Source organism: Dipteris shenzhenensis, chromosome 25, assembly GCF_047967505.1.
Source record: "Dipteris shenzhenensis isolate YYH24624 ecotype China chromosome 25, Dip_SZ_1.0, whole genome shotgun sequence".
NCBI lineage: Eukaryota > Viridiplantae > Streptophyta > Polypodiopsida > Gleicheniales > Dipteridaceae > Dipteris > Dipteris shenzhenensis.
Window position 1 is genome coordinate 1,871,955 of NC_141620.1, and position 19,631 is coordinate 1,891,585.

Below are 19,631 nucleotides of genomic sequence, written 5' to 3' on the forward strand. Positions count from 1 at the left end.
GCATCCTTCTTCTTGGGCTTGTTGTCGCCTGGCTTGCCCTTGTCTTGGGCATAAAGGGCCTTCTCCTCTATGGATCCTTCGTACAGAGCTTCATCACGTCACTGGCACAGCCCTCTGCCTTGCTATCATCGTCATGACGAAAGGTTTGTAGCTCTTGGAAGCATGCCAAGCAGAAGCCTAGCCATCCTCACCGAATTCGTTGCTTGATCAACTGTTCTATGGCCAACTTCTTCTTCGTGATGTGGTTCTATGTCCCCTTCCTTCATGCTCATGCTGTATAACTCCGTCTCAAGGTCGAGAATCCTCACATCGTTGTTCACCTCATACACCCTTTTCAATATGGTCCACATGGCAAAGGAAGTGTCCGCCAATTGGATATGAGGTAGCAGCAAATTAGGAGTGGTGCCAATGATTATAGCCAAGGCCATCACGCATTACCCAATCCTTCACTGCTACTGGATCTGCAGGTGCCATAACCGTCGCCACTGTTGTAGTGGCTGAAGGCACGAGAACGGAATGGAAAGGAAATGAAAAGACTAGAAATAAAGAGACAAATGCAAAGCAATGATAACCAATGTATTCACATGATAGAAAAGCTTGATGTAGACTGATGTAAATGACTAAAGACAAGTACAACGCTATATAGTGTGACACTAGACTCTAGAAAGCCATAGTGTATATGGGATAACTCCCAATATGACACGTGGCATGTCTAGGACTCACTAGACTCTAAAACACCCCCTAGACACCTTGTACACTCATTTTTTGACTCACTTTGGCTTCATATTCCAACACCCCTGCATGAAGGCAAGGTGAGAGAATAGAGGAGAGAAGCCACACCCATGACAACATCCAAGTATTAGCCTATGCAATCTCAGAGGCAAGTGTGCATGGCTCAGAGGCTAGTGAGCATGGTACAATAGACTCAGAGGCTCATCTAGCATGGCTTAGAGGCCCAACATGCATGGATGCAAAAGACTAAGAGCATGACTCAGAGGCTGGAGAGCATGGCACAACAGGCTCAAAGGCTCTACCAAGCATGGCTCAGAGTCAACAATGGAGAGCTCATCAATGGAAGGACTCCTTCCAATACATCCCCCCATGGTTTCATAACATGAAGTGGTAGGAAGCCACATACAAATAAAACAGGAAAACTAATACATCTTTTTAGGAGGACTACCAAGGCAGAGAACCTTTATTGACCCAACACACATAATATATTTGCATTCATTTTGGGAAACTACCCAAGGCAGAGTACCCTAAAAAATACATCAAGCTGTAGTAATAAATAAAGAATAAATCTCTTAAGAGTAAGAGATTTCCTTCAAGTAGCCATTGCTCATGCGTGCACATCCCTGCATGTTGATGAAGGTGTTGATGAAGTCCTTGGCAAAGGATGCCCCAAAATATGTGTCGGTGAAGTCCATGGGGTAGCTACATGGAGCGGTCACGGCGTGACTCTCAAAATGTTGGAGTGAGAGTCACTGATGTTGGAGGAGAAGCTCAAAATTGAGCAATTATGCCCAAGAGGGGCAAAATTCCCAAATGAATGTACCAAAGGGTGATGAAATGGAAATTTCAGAAAAGCCCTAAATGGAAAATTACGGTTCTGTCAAAAACCAGAGCCTGTGGTAGCAGCGTAGGAGAAATATGTCGACGAAGAAAGAGGCGGCTCCTTCAAGAAATGCGACAGATCTTCATGGAGCTGGGCGGTTGGTGCTGAGGCGGCATGTTGTTGAAGAACACATTCACGTGCAGATGGGGACTCCAGGAGGAAAGGCTGCCCATCCGCAGATCAATTACTCGTAGGTGTCTACCAACAAACAGGTGCTACGATTCTTCATGTATGGCTGCGTAATATATTCAGGAGCTGGTCGAAATTGTTGAGCGTAGCTTGTTGTAGACACAAGGCTCTACTTGAAGGTTGATGGCTTGCATAATCGTTACAGAAGAACATTGCCTCGTCTCCTTCAACTCCAACCGAGTGAGAAGCTAAAACAAGTCAGGGAGATAGCATTGGCGATGAGTGGCAGAAAAGGTGTGAGTAGAGGATGGGGCGAGCAAAAAAAAAAAGGGCGACCAAGAGAGCATCTCGAACAATCCATGTTTGCTGGAGACGTCAATGTCGATGGAGCTCTATCTTGGAATGGCAGCCCAATGTTGATGAAGATCATGGGCAACAGGTTGGTGGAGCATCATCTTCCATTGGAGAGGCTAAGGGATGGAAGTGGAGAGAGGACCTTCCAAGGAGGAGGGAAGAAAGCTTCATGGCCTCCCTCTTACCTCATCCTCTTGGAGGTGGCTCTGATACCACATGAAGGCACAGGAACGGAAAGGAAAGGAAATGAAAAGGCTGGAAATGAAAAGACTAGAAATGAAGAGACAAATGCAAAGCAATGATAACCAATGTACTCACATGATAGAAAAGCTTGATGTAGACTGATGTAAATGACTCAAGACAAGTACAACACTATATAGTGTGACACTAGACTCTAGAAAGCCATAGTGTATATGGGATAAATCCCAATATGACACGTGGCATGTCTAGGACTCACTAGACTCTAAAACACCCCCCAGACACCTAGTACACTCATTTTTAACTCACTTTGGCTTCATATTCCAACAGTGGCCAGTGTAGTCACAGTGGGCTATGGCATTAACTCCACTCCCGTTACAATATCCCATGCCTATCTCACCACCAAATGGCTTAGGACTCTCATCTTGCATACGGGGTAATTTATCCCATCCAACTTGCCTGTTTCCCCAATGCTCGGGATCGGATACCTAGTGGCCATGACAATGAACTAAAAGAGATCGATAGAAAGTCGTACACGTGTTTGAACCTGAGTTTCCTCCTCGCAAGGACACCGTCCTTCAAACTTAGAAGATTATTCCCTCAAGCTTTGAATCAAGGTTGTCCTTTAGCACGGTCCTTGCTTTCAAGCTCCATAAATTATGAACTTCCGTCAAAGCTTTGATACCATGTTAGAAATTCCACAATGAAACAGATCCTGGGAACTCACACAGTGGTGTTATATGTGTAATCAAAAACTTCTTTCCGTATGGGTACTTAATGGAGACGTGCAGCAAGTGAATGGACAATGCATAGGAGAGTTGTAGAACCAACACAACTTATATTTCTGACCAGGATGAACACAATACAAAGCAATGTCCAGTGTGTCACCCTCTAGTAGCAGAGTGCCATAAATGACAGTTGCTCTCTTACCTCCCTGGCACTCCCAAAACACTTGGCCTGCATGCTCCCTATGAGCCTAGGTGGGCCCCGTCGTCGTGCCCCACGAACACACCTCAAGCTGACCCTCCAAGACAGCCCCACGTAAGGTAGTGCTTGACCTTCTTGCTGCTCCGAAATGCAGCCAATGGTGAGGCCCAAGCCCCACCTTTGATCTGTCCTCCTTGCTGCTCTGATAGTCAGCCTAGGATGAAGACTTCTTGTGAGCTGTTTGTTTGCAGCACTGTGTTCTTCTTAATCCCTTGGATGAAGGCTCAAGTCTAGCTGTACTGCTGCTCCAATCTACTCCTCAAATGCGTCTTACAATGGATGATTGAATGAGCCCAAAGGCTTTCCTTTTATAGGCTGGTATCCCAGCCCTGGATTGGCCACAGCCAACCCACTGATCTTGTTGGCCAGCCAACTTGCCCTAACCAGATGACTTGGTAGGGTTCCATATAGTGCACCTGGTCTGCTCTTTGCAACCCTTTTCCACTCCTTCCTGGCCACGTGGATGCCCTGCAGCAGCCCCTTATAGTCGGACCTGTTCCAAGCCTTTTCCAAGCCCTATGCAAGATCTTGACCTGCTTACTGCCCACAAGACAGCCAATCTGCTGTCCATGTGGCAGCCCCATTTGATCTTGTTCCACCTGCTCTTCACTCTCCTCATATGGGGGCTTACAAAAGGGGAGGTGACCAGCTATATTCCAACAAGAGTGTACTGGAAATATCTGTGTCCCTTCAATAGCCTTAGTGCATCTTGCAAACTTAGATATCACTTCATCCATGATAAGGTGGAAAATCAGTAGGTGCAGATGGTCTCCGTGGTATACAAGATAACATGTTCTTTAGAGGGGGATTGGTACTGCAAGATGATGCAAATCTCTAAGAATCAAGTCAGACTCCTACAACCATTTGTGTTATGGGGGCCTCACCATGGGTAGGATAATCATTAGGAAAAAAGGGAGCTCATTTTGGGGCCTTTTAGAAGAGAGAGAAAATAGGCTCTCAACCAATTAGGAGTGGGCCAACGTAATGTTGAAAATTCAACAAAAGAAGATGAAAATAAGAAAAAGAAATAGTACTATATGTTCGTAGAAGCATGTCACATTAATGAGGTGATCTGATTTGAATCTTTAAAAAATTTATTTTCTGTGCAGAATTTGATGATTCTGACACCGCAAACGCATCCAGAACGGCCCAAAACCCCAAGAATGGCACTGGAAACGCTGGAATCGGACATCCGGAGGCCCGGAAACGGCCAAAAAAGGTCGAAAAACGCGATTTGCAGCAAAATGCGATATGGCACTTTTGAAATTTCAAAAGGTGCCAGATCGCATTTTGCTGCAAATTCCACTTTTCGGCCTTTTTTGGCCGTTTCCGGGCCTCCGGATGTCCGATTCCAACGTTTCCAGTGCCGTTTTTGGGGTTTTGGGCCGTTCCGGACGCGTCTGCGGTGTCAGAATCACCAAATTCTGCACAGAAAAGTGTTGCTCTTATATGAACATTGAATGTAAAGCATGTGAAAGAATATATTTATTCCTTTTCACACTGACATTTCTCATGCAAGTATCCATATTTTCTTGCTTTTGTAGAGAGAGAAAAGAGAAAATAGTGAATTTCTTACAGGGCCCCAAAATGAGCTCCCTTTTTGCCTAATGGCCCTCATGGGTTGTAAAGGAGTTCAGCAATGAAGGAGTCTAGGGTCCCTAAGAGGATGGTGCAATGACAAAATTTTGCATCATAATAGGGCACTATGCTTATGTCGCTCTAGGTTTAAATCTAGTTCTAGGGTTTAGGGTTTCCTACAAAGCCCACTGTATTCATCCATTGTGTGCAGCTTCTCAAGCTTTCTACAATGCTGTGTGTCTTCTCTCTGCTCTGACAAACTTCACAGAAAGGACTACACAAAATTGATAGTTTGGTAGGGCGTTCTCTCCTCACACAAAAGGATCGGAGATTCTCAATGTGAAGGAAAAATGTACGTGACATATAATGATTCAAGTATAGCTGGTTAGGGGGAAGGATGATTTAGGACAAAATGCTATGTGGGAAAGTGTAAGCAAAATTCTAAAACTGTTTCCTAATATCCTTGCTGAGGATGTCAACTCTTTCTTCTCCTTAGCCAAGTTTCCCGATACTTATCAAATTCAAAGTATGTCAGTCATCTCCATCCTCAAAGTAAGCTCTATCATTTGGATAGACTAATTCTTCAGGTTACAGAGCCTGGGCTGGATGTTGGTTGTATGCGATTATAGGATGGATACAACCCTCTCTCTTTACCTTTTCTTTTGGAAAGCTTGTGGACTTTGAAATGTACAAAATTTTTCTCGTGCTCGTGGTCATAAATTATTTTTTCATCCTATATACTGGTCTATTGCCTGGAATTGACTACGTCTTGATTTGGACTCCTGTGATTTCAAAACAGAGAAATCAATGTCTGAATGAGGAACAGCAAGCAGCCATCAAGAATATTTTGGGGCATGTCTCTGGGCCAGAACCTCAGATAATTTTTGGGCCTCCAGGAACTGGCAAGACAGTGACTGTAAGTTTTCCCAGATTTTGTTGCTTGGAAAAAAAGTTGATATTCTGTCATGTTCTGTGGCTTTTTGATGCAATGTATCGAGTGCTATCTGTATATAGAAGTCCAGATTAAAGAATTTCGGAACGATCAAAATCGTCCTTGCTTCACAGTTACAATGTATAGTTCTTTCTTATTTTGCTTTCGGTCCGAGTCTGAGGCATGTTCTTGTATTCATCCAGATATCTATGTACTTCTGTTTGATTTTTTGAAAATTGGAAAACACAATAAACTTAAAATTACTAGAGTACATTGAGAGCGCCATAATAGTGTCTGCCCCATCTTGGGAAATACCAAGATACAACGAAGGAATTGTGGCTTCTTCTGCCACGTCATGCAAAAGTTCGAGAATGGATTAAGAAAGGCCATCTTCCATGCCTTGAGAAACCTAGATGTTACATGCCTTCTTGCCATAACAAAAGCAAGGAGGGCGCCAATGGTTCTCAACCACTCCATAGCATAATGTTAACGTGCTAGAGTCTGATCCCCATTACCACAATTTTGCAATGGGCAAACTAGATGATTTGAATGACCATAGTGAAACTGATAGTGTGAATAAATCCCTTTACAGGTCAGATTGTGTTGGCCTTACTAGGAAGTTTGCATGGATAACCCTGAAGGCATGGTACGTCTTGTCTTAATTTGTTATCATGTAGGCTGTTATATCACCTTATATAAAAGAGCATGGGTAGAGCTTCCACTTCAATGTGTCCCTCCGATAATTTATGTGTATCCATGGAAGATTGATGCATCGCTTGCCTACTTTACTCCTAAAGCATTTGTGTGTAATAAATGCCTCAGGCCTCTTTTAAAAGTGTAGTGGTAGGGCTGAAAATGAATGGGTCAACACTCCATTTTCGTCAGCGAGGTTTGGTTTCTGTGATAAGAGTGCCCAACAAAGCTGCATATCTGGATTTATGTTTATACATTGTCCTTTGTCGTCATTTCGTCATTGCTTGACTTGACATGTGCCTCCCTGGTTTAGCCACTACTCATCTTTGACTCGTTGCGTTATTTGCTAAAATATTTATGGCATGAAATAAAAATTGTTCTTCTTACTTCCCAAAAACTCTATTTTCAATGTACAATGAAACTCCTGCGCAGCAGTGTGGCATTATGGCATTGGGGTTCCCCCTTCTCTCCTTCTCCTGCTCCCCCTGCTGTAGCCATTGTTACTACCCGGCCCCTTGCCCTCCTCCTCTCCACCAGCTCCCTCTCCCCCCTCGGCTATAACAGTCTCGTTAGCTTCTCCCACGTCTTCTGCCCCCACTCTTCCCTCAGGCCCTATCTGTTTTCCCTGCCCTTGGGTAAGGGGGAAGCCGGGCCTTCTCCTCCCTCCCTTCAGACTGCCGTTTCCTCTTCTCACTCGCAACTCAGTTCCCCCAAGACATAGTCTCTCCGAAGGCGGTAGGGAAAGGGGACTTGTTTTCTTAACCCTTGCTAAGGGAGTTTTGGAGGCTTGTACTATGGAGTTACCTTGAGGTTCCGGATACGTATCCCCTACCATTAGAGGGTGACGGTGTTGATTTTGCAGCCCGGAAAGGGGGTTCCATCCATATGGTTGGTTCCTACACTTGCTCTTTTTGAGGTTTCCATTTTGCCTCTACAGTAGAGGAGAAGCGGACTCCGTCTTTGTTTGATTGTATGATGGGAGAGCAGATGTACCACATGATGGAGTAGTGGATGGGCCTGCAAGGGATAGGCTTGTGGCTCAACTAGGGTGCTTGGCTACGAGCTTGGCTTTACTTAAGAGAGACTAGGCGCAGGCTTGGCAATAGCAATGATCCGTTTGGTGTCAAAGGTGGAGCTCATGCATCCAACTTACTGGATGCCATAGTCACATGAAAACCCGTTTCATCATATCGAAACCTCAAAACGCCATAACGGACAAAAACGTTTCGAAATAGGACGAAACACTCTCAATGAAACCTTTGTTTTGCCTAAATCAAAATACACATTTTGTCTAGAATCCATGTGCTTTTAAGGTTTGACTCCATAAATATTAAATGGTCTAAAGTGAAACTTGAGAAAGGAGATTGAACGCTTGAATTTAAATACATTTGAAGATTGTGCTTGTGTTTTGAATTTTCGTTTTAGGTTTCTTGACTTGTATTTCTCTTTGTTCACTCTAAACTTGAATATAACAAATCTTATTTGCCACTATCCTTATATATATTCAGTATCAATTCAAAACCTATCGAAACTTGAGAAAGGAGTTTGAACGCTTGAATTTAAATAAATTTGAAGAATGTGTTTGTGTTTTGAATTTCCTTTTTATTGTTTTGACTTGTATTTCTCTTTGTTCACTCCAAACTTAAATATAACATATACATTAAGTATCAATTCGAAACCTATCCATTTTGTTCTCAAAGTCAAAACGAAACGAAATGAAACTTGTCGAAACGACGAAATAGACGAAATGTTTCTTGTGACTATGCTGAACGCTCCAATAGTGCACCGACAAGTTTGGGATGGATGTTTCCTTCATAATGCAGTGGGTACAGAAGGTTGGCTTAAAGCCTGTCACGCCCTTAGTACGTCGACACAGATATACAGGCTACTCTCCTTCCAAGCCCCCTTCAAAGTCACAGAAGTACGAGACCGTTGTGTAGGCTCCCACACACAGATGAGCCATGTTCTCTCTATCCTCCTCCCCATGAGTTGAACCATGGTGAATGCTATCAAGTCTTACATTTCGAGGTCACTGTTAATCATCACAGCCTGCCCATAGAAAGGTTGGGAACAACTATCATATGCATCTTCTATGGAACCTCAAACAAGAAGCCACATAGCATGCTATAGACAACATTACCCAGTTCACCACAAAAGCTCTTGCTGTTGGTTGCACCCCTCCACCTCTCCAGCATGGAATACTCATATTCACCCATGGGTGGCTGAGCCATTGACGTGGTAGAACAATTAAACTCTCATGGTATAGAAAAGTTGTGTGGCTTCTATTGGTACCACGATTATGCTTTGTTTTGTCTTGGCCAATCCTTGCATGGCCTTATCCCTCTTGTCACCTTGTTAGCCTGCCCAAAACTGTGTGTTATCAATTGGTCACAATGGCAATCTGCTCCTCCGATTCCCTTTTGATCTCTAGCTCTTCTTTTATTCAACTCCCTCTAAATCTCGGGTGTCGGGCTCCATCCCAAATGAACTGGCTTCAACTCAATCCACTTTGCTTCTTGTTGATTTGCTCTTGGTCCACCTAGCTCATCGCTGAGCCGGTTACTCTTTGAGCACTTGTTGGGCTTGTCCTCCTTTCATATCTCTGATACCCATATACATACAACATTGGATCAATCAAGAAAAGCATGCACTTTCTAGCTCATGAAGTTCTATTCATGATGTAGATGGTGTGGGAGTAGACAAGGCATGTGGAGAGCTCAAGGCCCACAAACAAGGCTCTACCCTACTAGGTTTCAAGGAGGATTTGAGGGGAAATTGTAAATGCCAGTGCTTTGGCATACCGGTGGGATGATAGACAGCTATCCTCTAGACTGTCCATGCGCTATGCCAAGTAGCCAAGAGCTTTCTCCCTATTGAATTGCTTGGCAATTGTATTCAAGGGCCAAGCTCTCATGGGCCTTTGTAAAGGTTGCTGGTGATCATATCTCATTGTGATGAAGAGTCGTTTCCCTTGGGTGTCTAAGTCTTTTGTAAAGGTCAGTTGGGAAATAAGTGTTCTACCAATCCGTAACCAAGGGCGAACTATCTCTCCTCCAAAAGTTGCATCAGGAAAGCTAATAATCAGACCATGCCAATCCCTGACCATGCCCTTCCCTCTACTTACCCAGCTTAAGAACGAGAGCTGTAAAGACTGCTGATGCATCTCAGAAAGCCCATTATCATACGGGTGGGGATAATGTTAGAAAAGACCCAACAGAGGGTACGCACAGCGGAAGACCTGTAGTAATGCCCAGGAGCTCACACAGTGTGGTGTGGGGTGTGGAATCACAAACTTCTTTACTTCATGTGCATCACATAGATGTGCAGACTCATCAATAGGCAATGAACCAGCTAGATAGAAAAACCACCAAAATAATATATTTCCGTCCAAAACTATGGACACAATACAAAAGAGATAGATCTAGAGTCCCACCAATGGTGTGGTCCTCTGATCTTACCACAAGGTCCTTCTCCTATCAGCCAGTTATCTCTAGACTCGAGCTTGCGTGCTCCACCTTGAGCTTCTATAGACTTTCCGTCCAGATCACAACACCTTTCTGCCCTGAGAGACAGCCAAGGTTCAGCCCTTGAGAGCTCAGTCTGCAGCACACCTCCTACTCTCCTTCACCTCCAAGATGAGGCCCAAGGAAATGTCTTTTGGCTGCTCCTGTCTGCTGCCTGTTCTGCTGAACTGTTGGATAATGAAATGAGGCAAGTGCCTCTCCTTTTATAGGCCCCAAGGCCTGCTGCAAAAAACCGACCAGCCTGCCCTAATCTGGCCACCAGACTGTGGCTGGTCCAGCCCTTTAAGGGCTCACAACCCGGGGCTTTTGGCCCCACACTTCTAGGGCCTTTGGCCCTCCAATCTAGGCAAGGGCCCAGCCCTATATAAGCCTGCCTGGCCAACCTGTGTGGGCTATAAATATGCCCCCCAGGGTCAGTCCCTTGCAGCCCTCCTTGCTGCTGCCTCTGGACACCTGGGTGCCCACTCTCCAGCCCTAAACCAGGGCCTCCAAACAGTCCCAAAACCTGCTCCACATCTGCGCTTATCCATCCTGCACATCCTGCCATCATTGCGCCTCTGCCAGGCTCTTCTCCAGTAGTGTACAGAGCCATACACCTTGCAGATGTCAGCACCATGTGATCGCCTCCTATTCTGGGTCCCTTTTGCTGGCTATTGCTTCCGCCTTTTGCCGCTGCAGATCCATCCTAGCTCTGGGTACTTTGCTGCCCATGTGGCAGCCCCCTCTCTTTCTTCTCTCTTGGGCACATCCTGCCCCAGGTCTCCCTCCTCCACGCTCTCCTCATTTGGGGGCTTACAGATGGGGAGGTGACCTTTCTAACAGAGCCTAAATTCAAGGAAGATAAATGCAATTATTGCCCCAACTTACAGCCTTGCAAAAATCAAGGGGGATAGTAAAGTGCCATTTTTGTTTGAAATCCCATATTTTTTTGGGTTACTCCCAAAGTTTCTAATTTCCTATGTTGCAAACATCATACTATAGAGGGTAATCAACAGGGATCCCACAGTAATTACATGGACTGAGGGTGTAGAAATGAGGGGTGTTTTCCATCTCCGGCTCACTTTGGCAAAGACTAAGTAGCTCCTGGTTGAATCTACCCCATCATGTATGTGGATTCTCTTTTGGTGTTTGTATTACGATGGTATCTCTAATTTGTAGTCTGGATACTGTCGGATTCTTAGGATCACATTTTGGCATTGTCAGTGAGGAACCCTTGACTATGGCCTTTCTTTTGAAAGACGGGTAGCACTTGTTTGGCACAGATCACCATGGTGCAGCCACTTGGAGCAGGGGCACAAGCTACAGACTACGACAATGCCCCAGGAGCATCTTGTATTCAACACCTTCAAGTAAAGTTTTGTGGGGGGAGGAGGGGGCAGGGGCAGGGAGCATATATTTGTACCAAGTGGCAGTGTCTTATGTGCCCATTTTCTTGCCCTCATTCTCTTTCAGTTTCTTTGGGCTTATGCAAGTCTTTTGCTGCCGTAAGTAGCATGCATGTACGTGTATCAGTGAGCAGGTGCTGTGTATGTTTCATCAAACATCCAAATGATGTCAGGTAGATAGTTATCCTCATAAAAAAGACACCTTGGTTGGCAACTTTTCCAGGAGGATGTCTTAGCCGTGGAAATGGCACTATCCTTTGAGCCATTGTCAATCGGGATTCGCTTAACATAAGGCAGCAATGCGAAAACAAATCTGAATTGGAATGCAGAGCACCCATACTTCCATCTCCCCTCCTGCGCCCCCCCCCCCCCCCCCCCCCCCCCCCCCCCCCCCGCGACCCTTGTGTGATGTACTACAGCAAAGACCTTAAGCTGAGATTTGATGAAGGTTTATAAGGAAGAAGAGACCAACTTTTTGCAAGACATAAGAGCTGCTTCTGGATCTTGAAATCGATTTTATTTTGAAATGTCACTATTTTGCGGCACAAGCAGGAGATGTAAACTTGCAAAAGAATCCTTAAGAGGTTTTTCTTTCCAGTCAACTATACAATTAAGAGCTTGCAGAAAGATAAGCCTTGACGATATTATAAAGAGAGAACCATGTAGATGGCGGAAATTTTTTAGCAGGTACCTAATTAAGAAGAAAGATAACGGTTCTTATGATAACAGTTTACATGGTGGCATATGGGTGTAGAATCGTTGAAGTGGCTGTTGCTGCAATTTATCATTCAAGCATCCACCCCTCCTCTGTGTTTCATTTAGAAAGGTGACAATCTGGTAGTTCTTTTTTGAGTACTGCAAGAAAATTTAGCTTGTTACAAAAATAAACACTGCTCAGATAAATGCTTCTGTGATACACCTGTGCATATTTAGGGGACACTCTGTACATTGACAACCTCGTAGTTAAATAGTTATAAGTCTTTAGCTCAGTGTTTGGTTGCAAAGTTCGAAGACTTCCTTTTCTTTCTCTGTCTTTTCCCTGATAGAAAAGCATAGGCTTGACCCTTTTTTGTTGAAACAGAGACTAGGAGATCCTTGCCTAACCAAGTCATTGAGAGCAGCTAAAGGATCTAGAGCCCATTGGTTACAAATATGTTTCAAGCATACTAAAAGAATCAATGTAAACATAATCTGCTTGAAAACTGGAGATCATACAATCCTTGTAACCTCTGCATGTATACACAATGGCAAGAATACTGTAACTAACGTTTCTAATGTTTTGACAGAGGAAGTGCCATAATTTTCTAAGGTTATGTCCAGTAAGTTATGCATAATCATTCCATGTTTTCATCCTGTGGACTTTGAAGGTAGTGGAATGCACACTACAAGTAGTCGGGAGAGATCCTGCAGCTAAATTGTGTGTCTGTGCCCCTTCGAACTATGCAGCAGACATTCTTTGCAGGTGCGAAAGTTTTTAATGCTTGATCCTCAGGCTTGTAGTCGAGATTGATATTGTCAAAATTTCTTCAACCTATCTTATGGTATGTAATATCAATTTTCTGTTTGTAGTCTCAGTTGATGTTGTCATAATTTCTTCAACCTATCTGGGCTCTGCAATTTTGCTTAAGACTGCCCTTAGCTAGTGTAGTCAGTTCCGTGTCCTTTGATCTTATAGTCCCCAAAGAGAAAAGGGTCTGATGATAAATGTGGAGTGACAAGGTTGTCTGTCGTTTAGCAGCTCTAGAATATTGGGAAAGTTAGGTATGTTAGGTTATAATGGAGGTACGTGACATACATGACACATGAAAAGGAAGTAGATCAGGTCACCAGAGCTACTCCTGTATTAAAGCAGCAAATATTATACACATAATTAACCCAAATACTGCAAATAATACCTTCACATGGCTACTAGTAGAAGCAAATAGAGGGAGTAAGTTAAGAAAAAAGGAAAAAATAACAAATTCAGAATGTCCACAACAGTAATGGAAAAGAATGCGAGATTAACATCAAGTAATCTATGAAAGGTACGATGCAACCAACTCATGGATCAAGACAGTTTAGTGGTACTGTGATACACCATTCAGATTATATTGTCTTGTTCAAACAACATGTATACAGGTTGTACTTAAAATAGTGAATTGGGGTCTGTAAGCTGTCCCTTGCTCAGGGAGAGGTAGTCTTGTTAGCTCTAGACATGTGAAGAATCAAATGAAGGCTTGGTAGAGGTCAAGGTGTTGAATATTAAGTGCAGACCTTATAAATATGGTGTGTGCAAGAAGTCAGTTAAAACTTCTAGTCAAAGGTAAGGGGTATGCTTGCTGGGTGACTTTTGAGGTGTCACAGAAGTTATAAAGAACAGAGGCCAAGCCAGAAATTTTTATTTTAAAGTTGATGCCTCTCGAAAACAGTCCTTCCCATGTATAATCAGTCCTTCCCATGAAAACAGTGAGGGCCTGGATGCAAAAATGTTAACTGCTCATATTTGGGCTTTGCTTATGGCTTGTAAAAGAATTGTCAGGTATAAACTAAAAATAAGAGGTCAGTTTAGTGCTTAGCCTCAAAATGCATGAAAGAATGTGATAGCTGTAGTCTATGCATATAACAATATACATAGACTGAAGTTGACCATTGTGACCATTCTAAGTTTGAGAATTAACTTGACCTTTTATCAAAATATAGAATTCTTTCTACCCACCATCGGTCCACAGTGCTGTGCATTTGGTCTGCTGGATGATCTTTCTGTACTGCCACGTATATGGCTTTCCAAATGGGCTCTGTCAAACACTTCCTCTTCTAGATTCTACTTCAGATCACGGGAGCAGCACCACGAATCTCCACCCAGCTGTATCTCGCTGAGGCTAACAAGCAGACAGAGATCTACATTACAAATTCAACGTGAATCATCTTCTTCTCTTCTCTCACTAGCCTCAGCAAGCCCCAATTCCCTAGATAGATCTAGATGCCACATGTCATCCATATAGGGCCTTCCTAATGCAACATTTCACCCCTCTCTTGGGATGCATTAAATTCCTTGCCCCTAGGCACAATCTTTGCACTAGGCCCTTGGCCTTAGATCTACCTAGTCTGGTGCTATCAGCCCTCAGCTAGGACCTTGACATTAAATCCCTCCCGATCATTTACATGAAGCGCAAACACATATATTACAGAGATAGATCCTTTAAGGGAAATATCGACTGATTCTTCCGAGGTCATGCTACCTCGGCTAGAGCGTAACATTCCTTCCCTCTTCAGACATCAGCGTCCTCGATGATAAAATCTGGGAACACTCTCCGCAACTGATATACGGATTCCCATGTAGCTTCGGATAGAGGCTGACCATGCCATGCAACCAACACCGTGGGTATCTTCCGATTTCGTATTTGCATTGTTCCTCGGTCTAGGATTCTTGTTGGTTTGCGCCTTGCAATATCCTCTATCTCCTGAAACAAAACCACACCTTCGATTAGTGAGTCACCTGTATGTAAAAATTTCTTTAAGCGCGAAACATGAATAACCGGGTGCACCTTACACCCCTGTGGCAATTCCAATTTATAGGCTACACTGCCTATTCTCTTTAGAATTAACCACGGCCCACAGTATCGAGGTGATAACTTAGCACACTCTCCTGAAGTCAACGACTTCGAGTGCGAAGGAACTCTGAGAAAAACTTTTTCTCCTTCCTTAAATACTCTTATAGACCGGTTCTCATCCGCATACACCTTGGCTCTATCCATAGCCTAGCGGATATTAGCTCTCGCAAGTGCTAGCATCTCCCGCATCTGAACTACAAAGTTCGCAGCACTAGGCACTTTCTGAGATATTCCAACTATAGTTGGATTTGCTGGTCTATAACCATAGTTTAGTTCAAACGGACTGAACCCTGTAGAGGAATGTTTTCTATCATTGTAGGCAAACTCCAACAATGGCAACCACTTGTCCCACGTATGTTGCCTCAATGACACATATGCTCTCAGCATATCCTCTAAAGTTTGGTTGACTCTCTCCGTCTGACCATCCGTCTCAGGATGATCCCCACTACTCATTCCCAACTCAGTCCTTAGTGTCTCGAATACCGCTGTCCAGAAATGACCGGTAAATCTGACATCTCTGTCTGACACTATGGATCTAGGCAATCCATGCAGACGAAATATATGTCTAATAAACAAATTCGCCACTTGCGGGGCACTAACAGACTCTCTAGTCGGAATGAAGTGAGCCATCTTGGTTAGACGATCAACCACCACAAGGATAGAATCATACCCTCCTTGCGTCGTAGGCAGCCCTACAATAAAGTCCATGGAAATGCTCTCCCACTTACTTAGTGGTATTTCCAAGGGCTGTAAAAGTCCGGGTGGCTTCACCCGCTCGGCCTTACTTACCTGACACGAGAAACACCGCGTCACATATTCATGAATATGCTTTTTCATCTTTGGCCAAAAGAAATCTCGTTTCACAAGATCATATGTCTTCTCGACCCCTGGATGTCCCGCACATGGGCTATCATGGCATTGTCGAATGACTCTCTGCTTGAGATCATTCTGACTAGGTACTACAACCTTGCCATTTCTTTTCATCATACCATCCCTTATGGTATATCTTGCATTTTTCAAAGCATGGATAACAGCATACAACTCCAATTCATGAGTTGGCCAATTCCTTTGAGAGAGAGAAAGCTTCTTGCTTTCAAAGGCTACTGGCCTTCCCTCTTGAAGAAGGACTGCTCCTACCGCAATGCCACTTGCATCGGTTTCTAGGATCAACGGTTTCTGGGGATCAACTATTTTTAACACCGGTCCTGTGACCACAGCTTGTTTTATGGTGTTAAAACTTGCTTGTTGATTCTGTCCCCAAATAAAAGGTACTTTATCTGAGGTCAGATCAGTCAATGGCGATACTATTCTGGAATATCCTTTGATATGCCTTCTATAAAACTGGACAAATCCCAAGAATGATCGCAACGCGGTCAGACTCTGAGGGATCTTACTGAAAATCACGGCTCCATGTAATGCATCTAGCAAATCATCAATATGAGCCATCGGATACCTGTGCTTAATAGTGATATTATTCAATGCTTTGTAATCTATACAGAGGCGAAACGTATCATCCTTTTTCTTCTTTAATATCACTGGCGAAGCAAAAGGTGAGAAACTTGGTTGAATCTGCCCCAACTTGAGGTATTCTTCCAGTTGTCTACGCACCTCCGCCTCTTCAGTAAAACTCATTCTATAGGGAGGTCTATTTACAGGTTTTGCCCCCGGGATCAGTTCAATCTTATGTTGAACTTTACGCTCTGGAGGTAACCCATAAGGTAGTTCATCCTTAAAACATTCAGAGAACTCCTTTGTTATAAGATTAGCCAGCTTGGCCATCTCACCACTTTGCGCAACATCAGTGCTAGCCGAAGAATCATCAACCGGCTCTACCGATGCTGTGCAAAGGAATAAAAACTCTACTTGAGCTTTTCGGATTTCCATGACGGAAACCAACGGTCCCTGAGGTATATCTTTCTCACCTCGCAAGACATAAAGCACATCATTCATCTTGAATTGATATACGTGCTTTTTCCAATCAATGGCTGGATTCTTCCTAGAATGCCACGCCATACCCAGGGCTATATCTGCATGAGCAAGCTTGGTCATTTCAAAATCAAGCTTCTCAGCATAATCCTGAATACGAAGCTCCAACTGGGTAACTCTTTGGTCCCATACTTCAGTTGAACTTCCATTTGCCATTCTGACTGTATAGGCATAGTCAGATGGGCTTGTCTTTAATTTCAGCCTCTTCACGAGCTTGGAGTTAATCACATTGTGAGTTGACGCCGAGTCAAACAACACAATGACATCATGATTGGCCACTTGCCCTTTCATTTTAATTAACTCCGTATCATTAAAGGCCGTATACCCCGTTGCTGCGGGCTTAGATAGGATGTTATCAGGTGCACTCGTCACTAACTTAGCAACAGACACACATAACAAACAAGGTACTAACCTCTGAGAAGATCCCGCTAGCTGAATCTGCATCTCTTCCGCTCTGGGACTTCCCTGCATCTCCACGTCGCACTCTGAGATCACCATCTTAGCCATCCGACGATCTTTGTTACGTGGACAATCCTTCCAGTGGTGAGGTTGAAGGCAACCAAAACATAAGCCTTCTCTCCTCGCTTTTTCCCTTTGTTCTGGGTTCAAGGGAGACTTAGACCAAGCCCGGGCTGCCATTGGGGTTACTTTCCTCTTCACTCCAATGGTGGTACTTGGTTTAGGAGTTTTAGCCGGTCTCGCCTGCTTGGCTTGACCACTCGGCTGCGAACCACTCCCTCTACTAGCCCACTTCTTCTTAAACCCAGATTTCTTCGGATACCCATAATGGGTTCTGACCTGTGCAAACCCACTTGGCTTGCTGCCCTTGGCATCCTCGTAGTTCAGGACTATAGCTATTGCATCATCTAGCGTATTCGCGTACTTAGCCCGAACTTCCATTTTTATTCGATCATTCAATCCAAATATGAAATCTTTCACTTGGATTGATTGAGGCAAGGGTTCGTCAACCTTCATTACACTCTCTCGAAACTTATCAGTGTATTCTGCCACTGATAAATTTCTCTGACGAAGGTTCCTATATTGATCCCAAGCTCGGGATGCTTCGTCAGGAGGTAAGAAGTGTTTCCTGAACTCTCTTTTAAACCCCTCCCAGGTAGTGGATGCTATCCCATCTTTTTGTTGTTTAATCCACCACTGATCCGCTGCCTCACTAAACATGTGGGTGGCCTTGCGGATCTTCTTGATGTCATTTCTGATTTCCCAAATGGCGAACGCCTCGTCCCATTTATGTAACCAGGTCTCAATGACATCGGAGCTACGGTCGTTCATCTGACCAGAATACTTTTCCGGTCTGTAATTTGCAATATTTGGCACTTTAGCCTTCCTAGGCTCGACCGTATGAACGCTAGACTTCGGTTCCATTGGAGCCTTTCCCTTCTCCTCTCGAGAAGGTCTGGCAGACATACTATGTATCGCTCTCCTAAGCTCGGACTGCCCTGCATTGGCCTGTAATTGCTGCGCTAACAACTGTTGCAAGGCATCCTCCAGCAATGCAATCCTGCCAGCTAAAGTATGAGCTACTGGGCGCGATCCCTGCTGGGTCGGCCGGACTCCTGATTCACCAGGGTCCCTCCTGGAAGCTCCTTCTTTTGCTTCCATTCTATTAAATGGGTGTTTTGTTTTTTGGTTTTTTTTTTTTTTTTTTTTAAACACCACCTGCAAACTGTATTTACAAGTTGATACAATTCAGTGTACTAACAGTCTGATACAATTCCCTATACTAGGGAATTCCTGCAATCCCACATTCACCCTGATCAAGCATTTAATACAGGCATATATCACAGATGGCGCTTTTCCCTATACTAGGGAAATTCCTGCAATCTGACTCCGACTGAAGCACACAGGCATATGCACAGGCATAATCTGTCCCTGCTACAACATTAAAGCCTCATGCAGGCTGATTACCCTCAAGATCCGTCTATGAAAGCAAAGCATCGCCCGACTAATCGAGGAGAAAAAAAACAAAACGAAAGTAATGGGGTTCGAAGAGAGCTCCCTGGTCGTTAACGAACAGCCACGCTCCCTTTTTGTTCCATGAAATTCCGGCCAACAGTCCCTCGCTCTTTTGCGACCAGTCTGGAATCACAGCTGAGGTACAGGCTTTTGTCGTTCGACTAGCGTTCTATGTTGATCAGGCGCCTTCATGAACTAACCAATGTTAGGCCCTCTGCTCTCGGTCTGTCAGGCTATTCGGCCACCTGGTTTCCCTGCTCACGGACTCCTGGCGTCAACGAAAGAGACGGCCAAATCCCGTGACCGTAACAAAAAATGCACCTGCCTCTCATGCCCACGTCGATCCTTGTTCACCTGCGCTCCAGCTTAGACGCCTACGTGTTCCGCTCCATGCATGTCACATTTCTCTCTGATTTCGTTGTCGCTGCGGGAGCGCCACCAGTCCTTCGTTCCCTAATTTGTGGACATCGCTGATTACCAGCCGTTCCATCCAGGCTCCAAACCCGCTGTCCGCCACAATTCAGAAGCTCCAGACCAAGCTTCAGCCCCAATTCAGAAACCTTCGTCAACCTCCCTATTCGTCGAACGCCCGCATGGGACTTCCGTTAAGGTAGTCCAGCTCCCACCGATTCGTAGGCCAATTGTGCATCAGTGCGTTACGGGACCAGGTCACCCCACAGGCCTTTT

The 19,631-nt window shown here is 44.4% G+C and overlaps 1 protein-coding gene across 5 annotated transcripts in view; it reads left to right on the plus strand.

Annotated features, from left to right (window-relative positions):
- LOC147885298 (putative RNA helicase SDE3) overlaps positions 1-19,631 on the plus strand; it is a 132,275-nt gene that overhangs the window by 22,989 nt on the left and 89,655 nt on the right. For all 5 annotated transcript variants that reach the window (XR_015543501.1, XM_087396936.1, XM_087396938.1 and 2 more), the window contains 2 exons: positions 5,661-5,777; positions 12,762-12,856. Coding sequence is in view for 4 of the 5 variants with exons in the window: in XM_087396936.1 (XP_087253062.1) it covers positions 5,661-5,777; positions 12,762-12,856 (212 nt within the window). In the remaining variant the exon portion in view is untranslated. The remainder of the gene's footprint in view (positions 1-5,660; positions 5,778-12,761; positions 12,857-19,631) is intronic.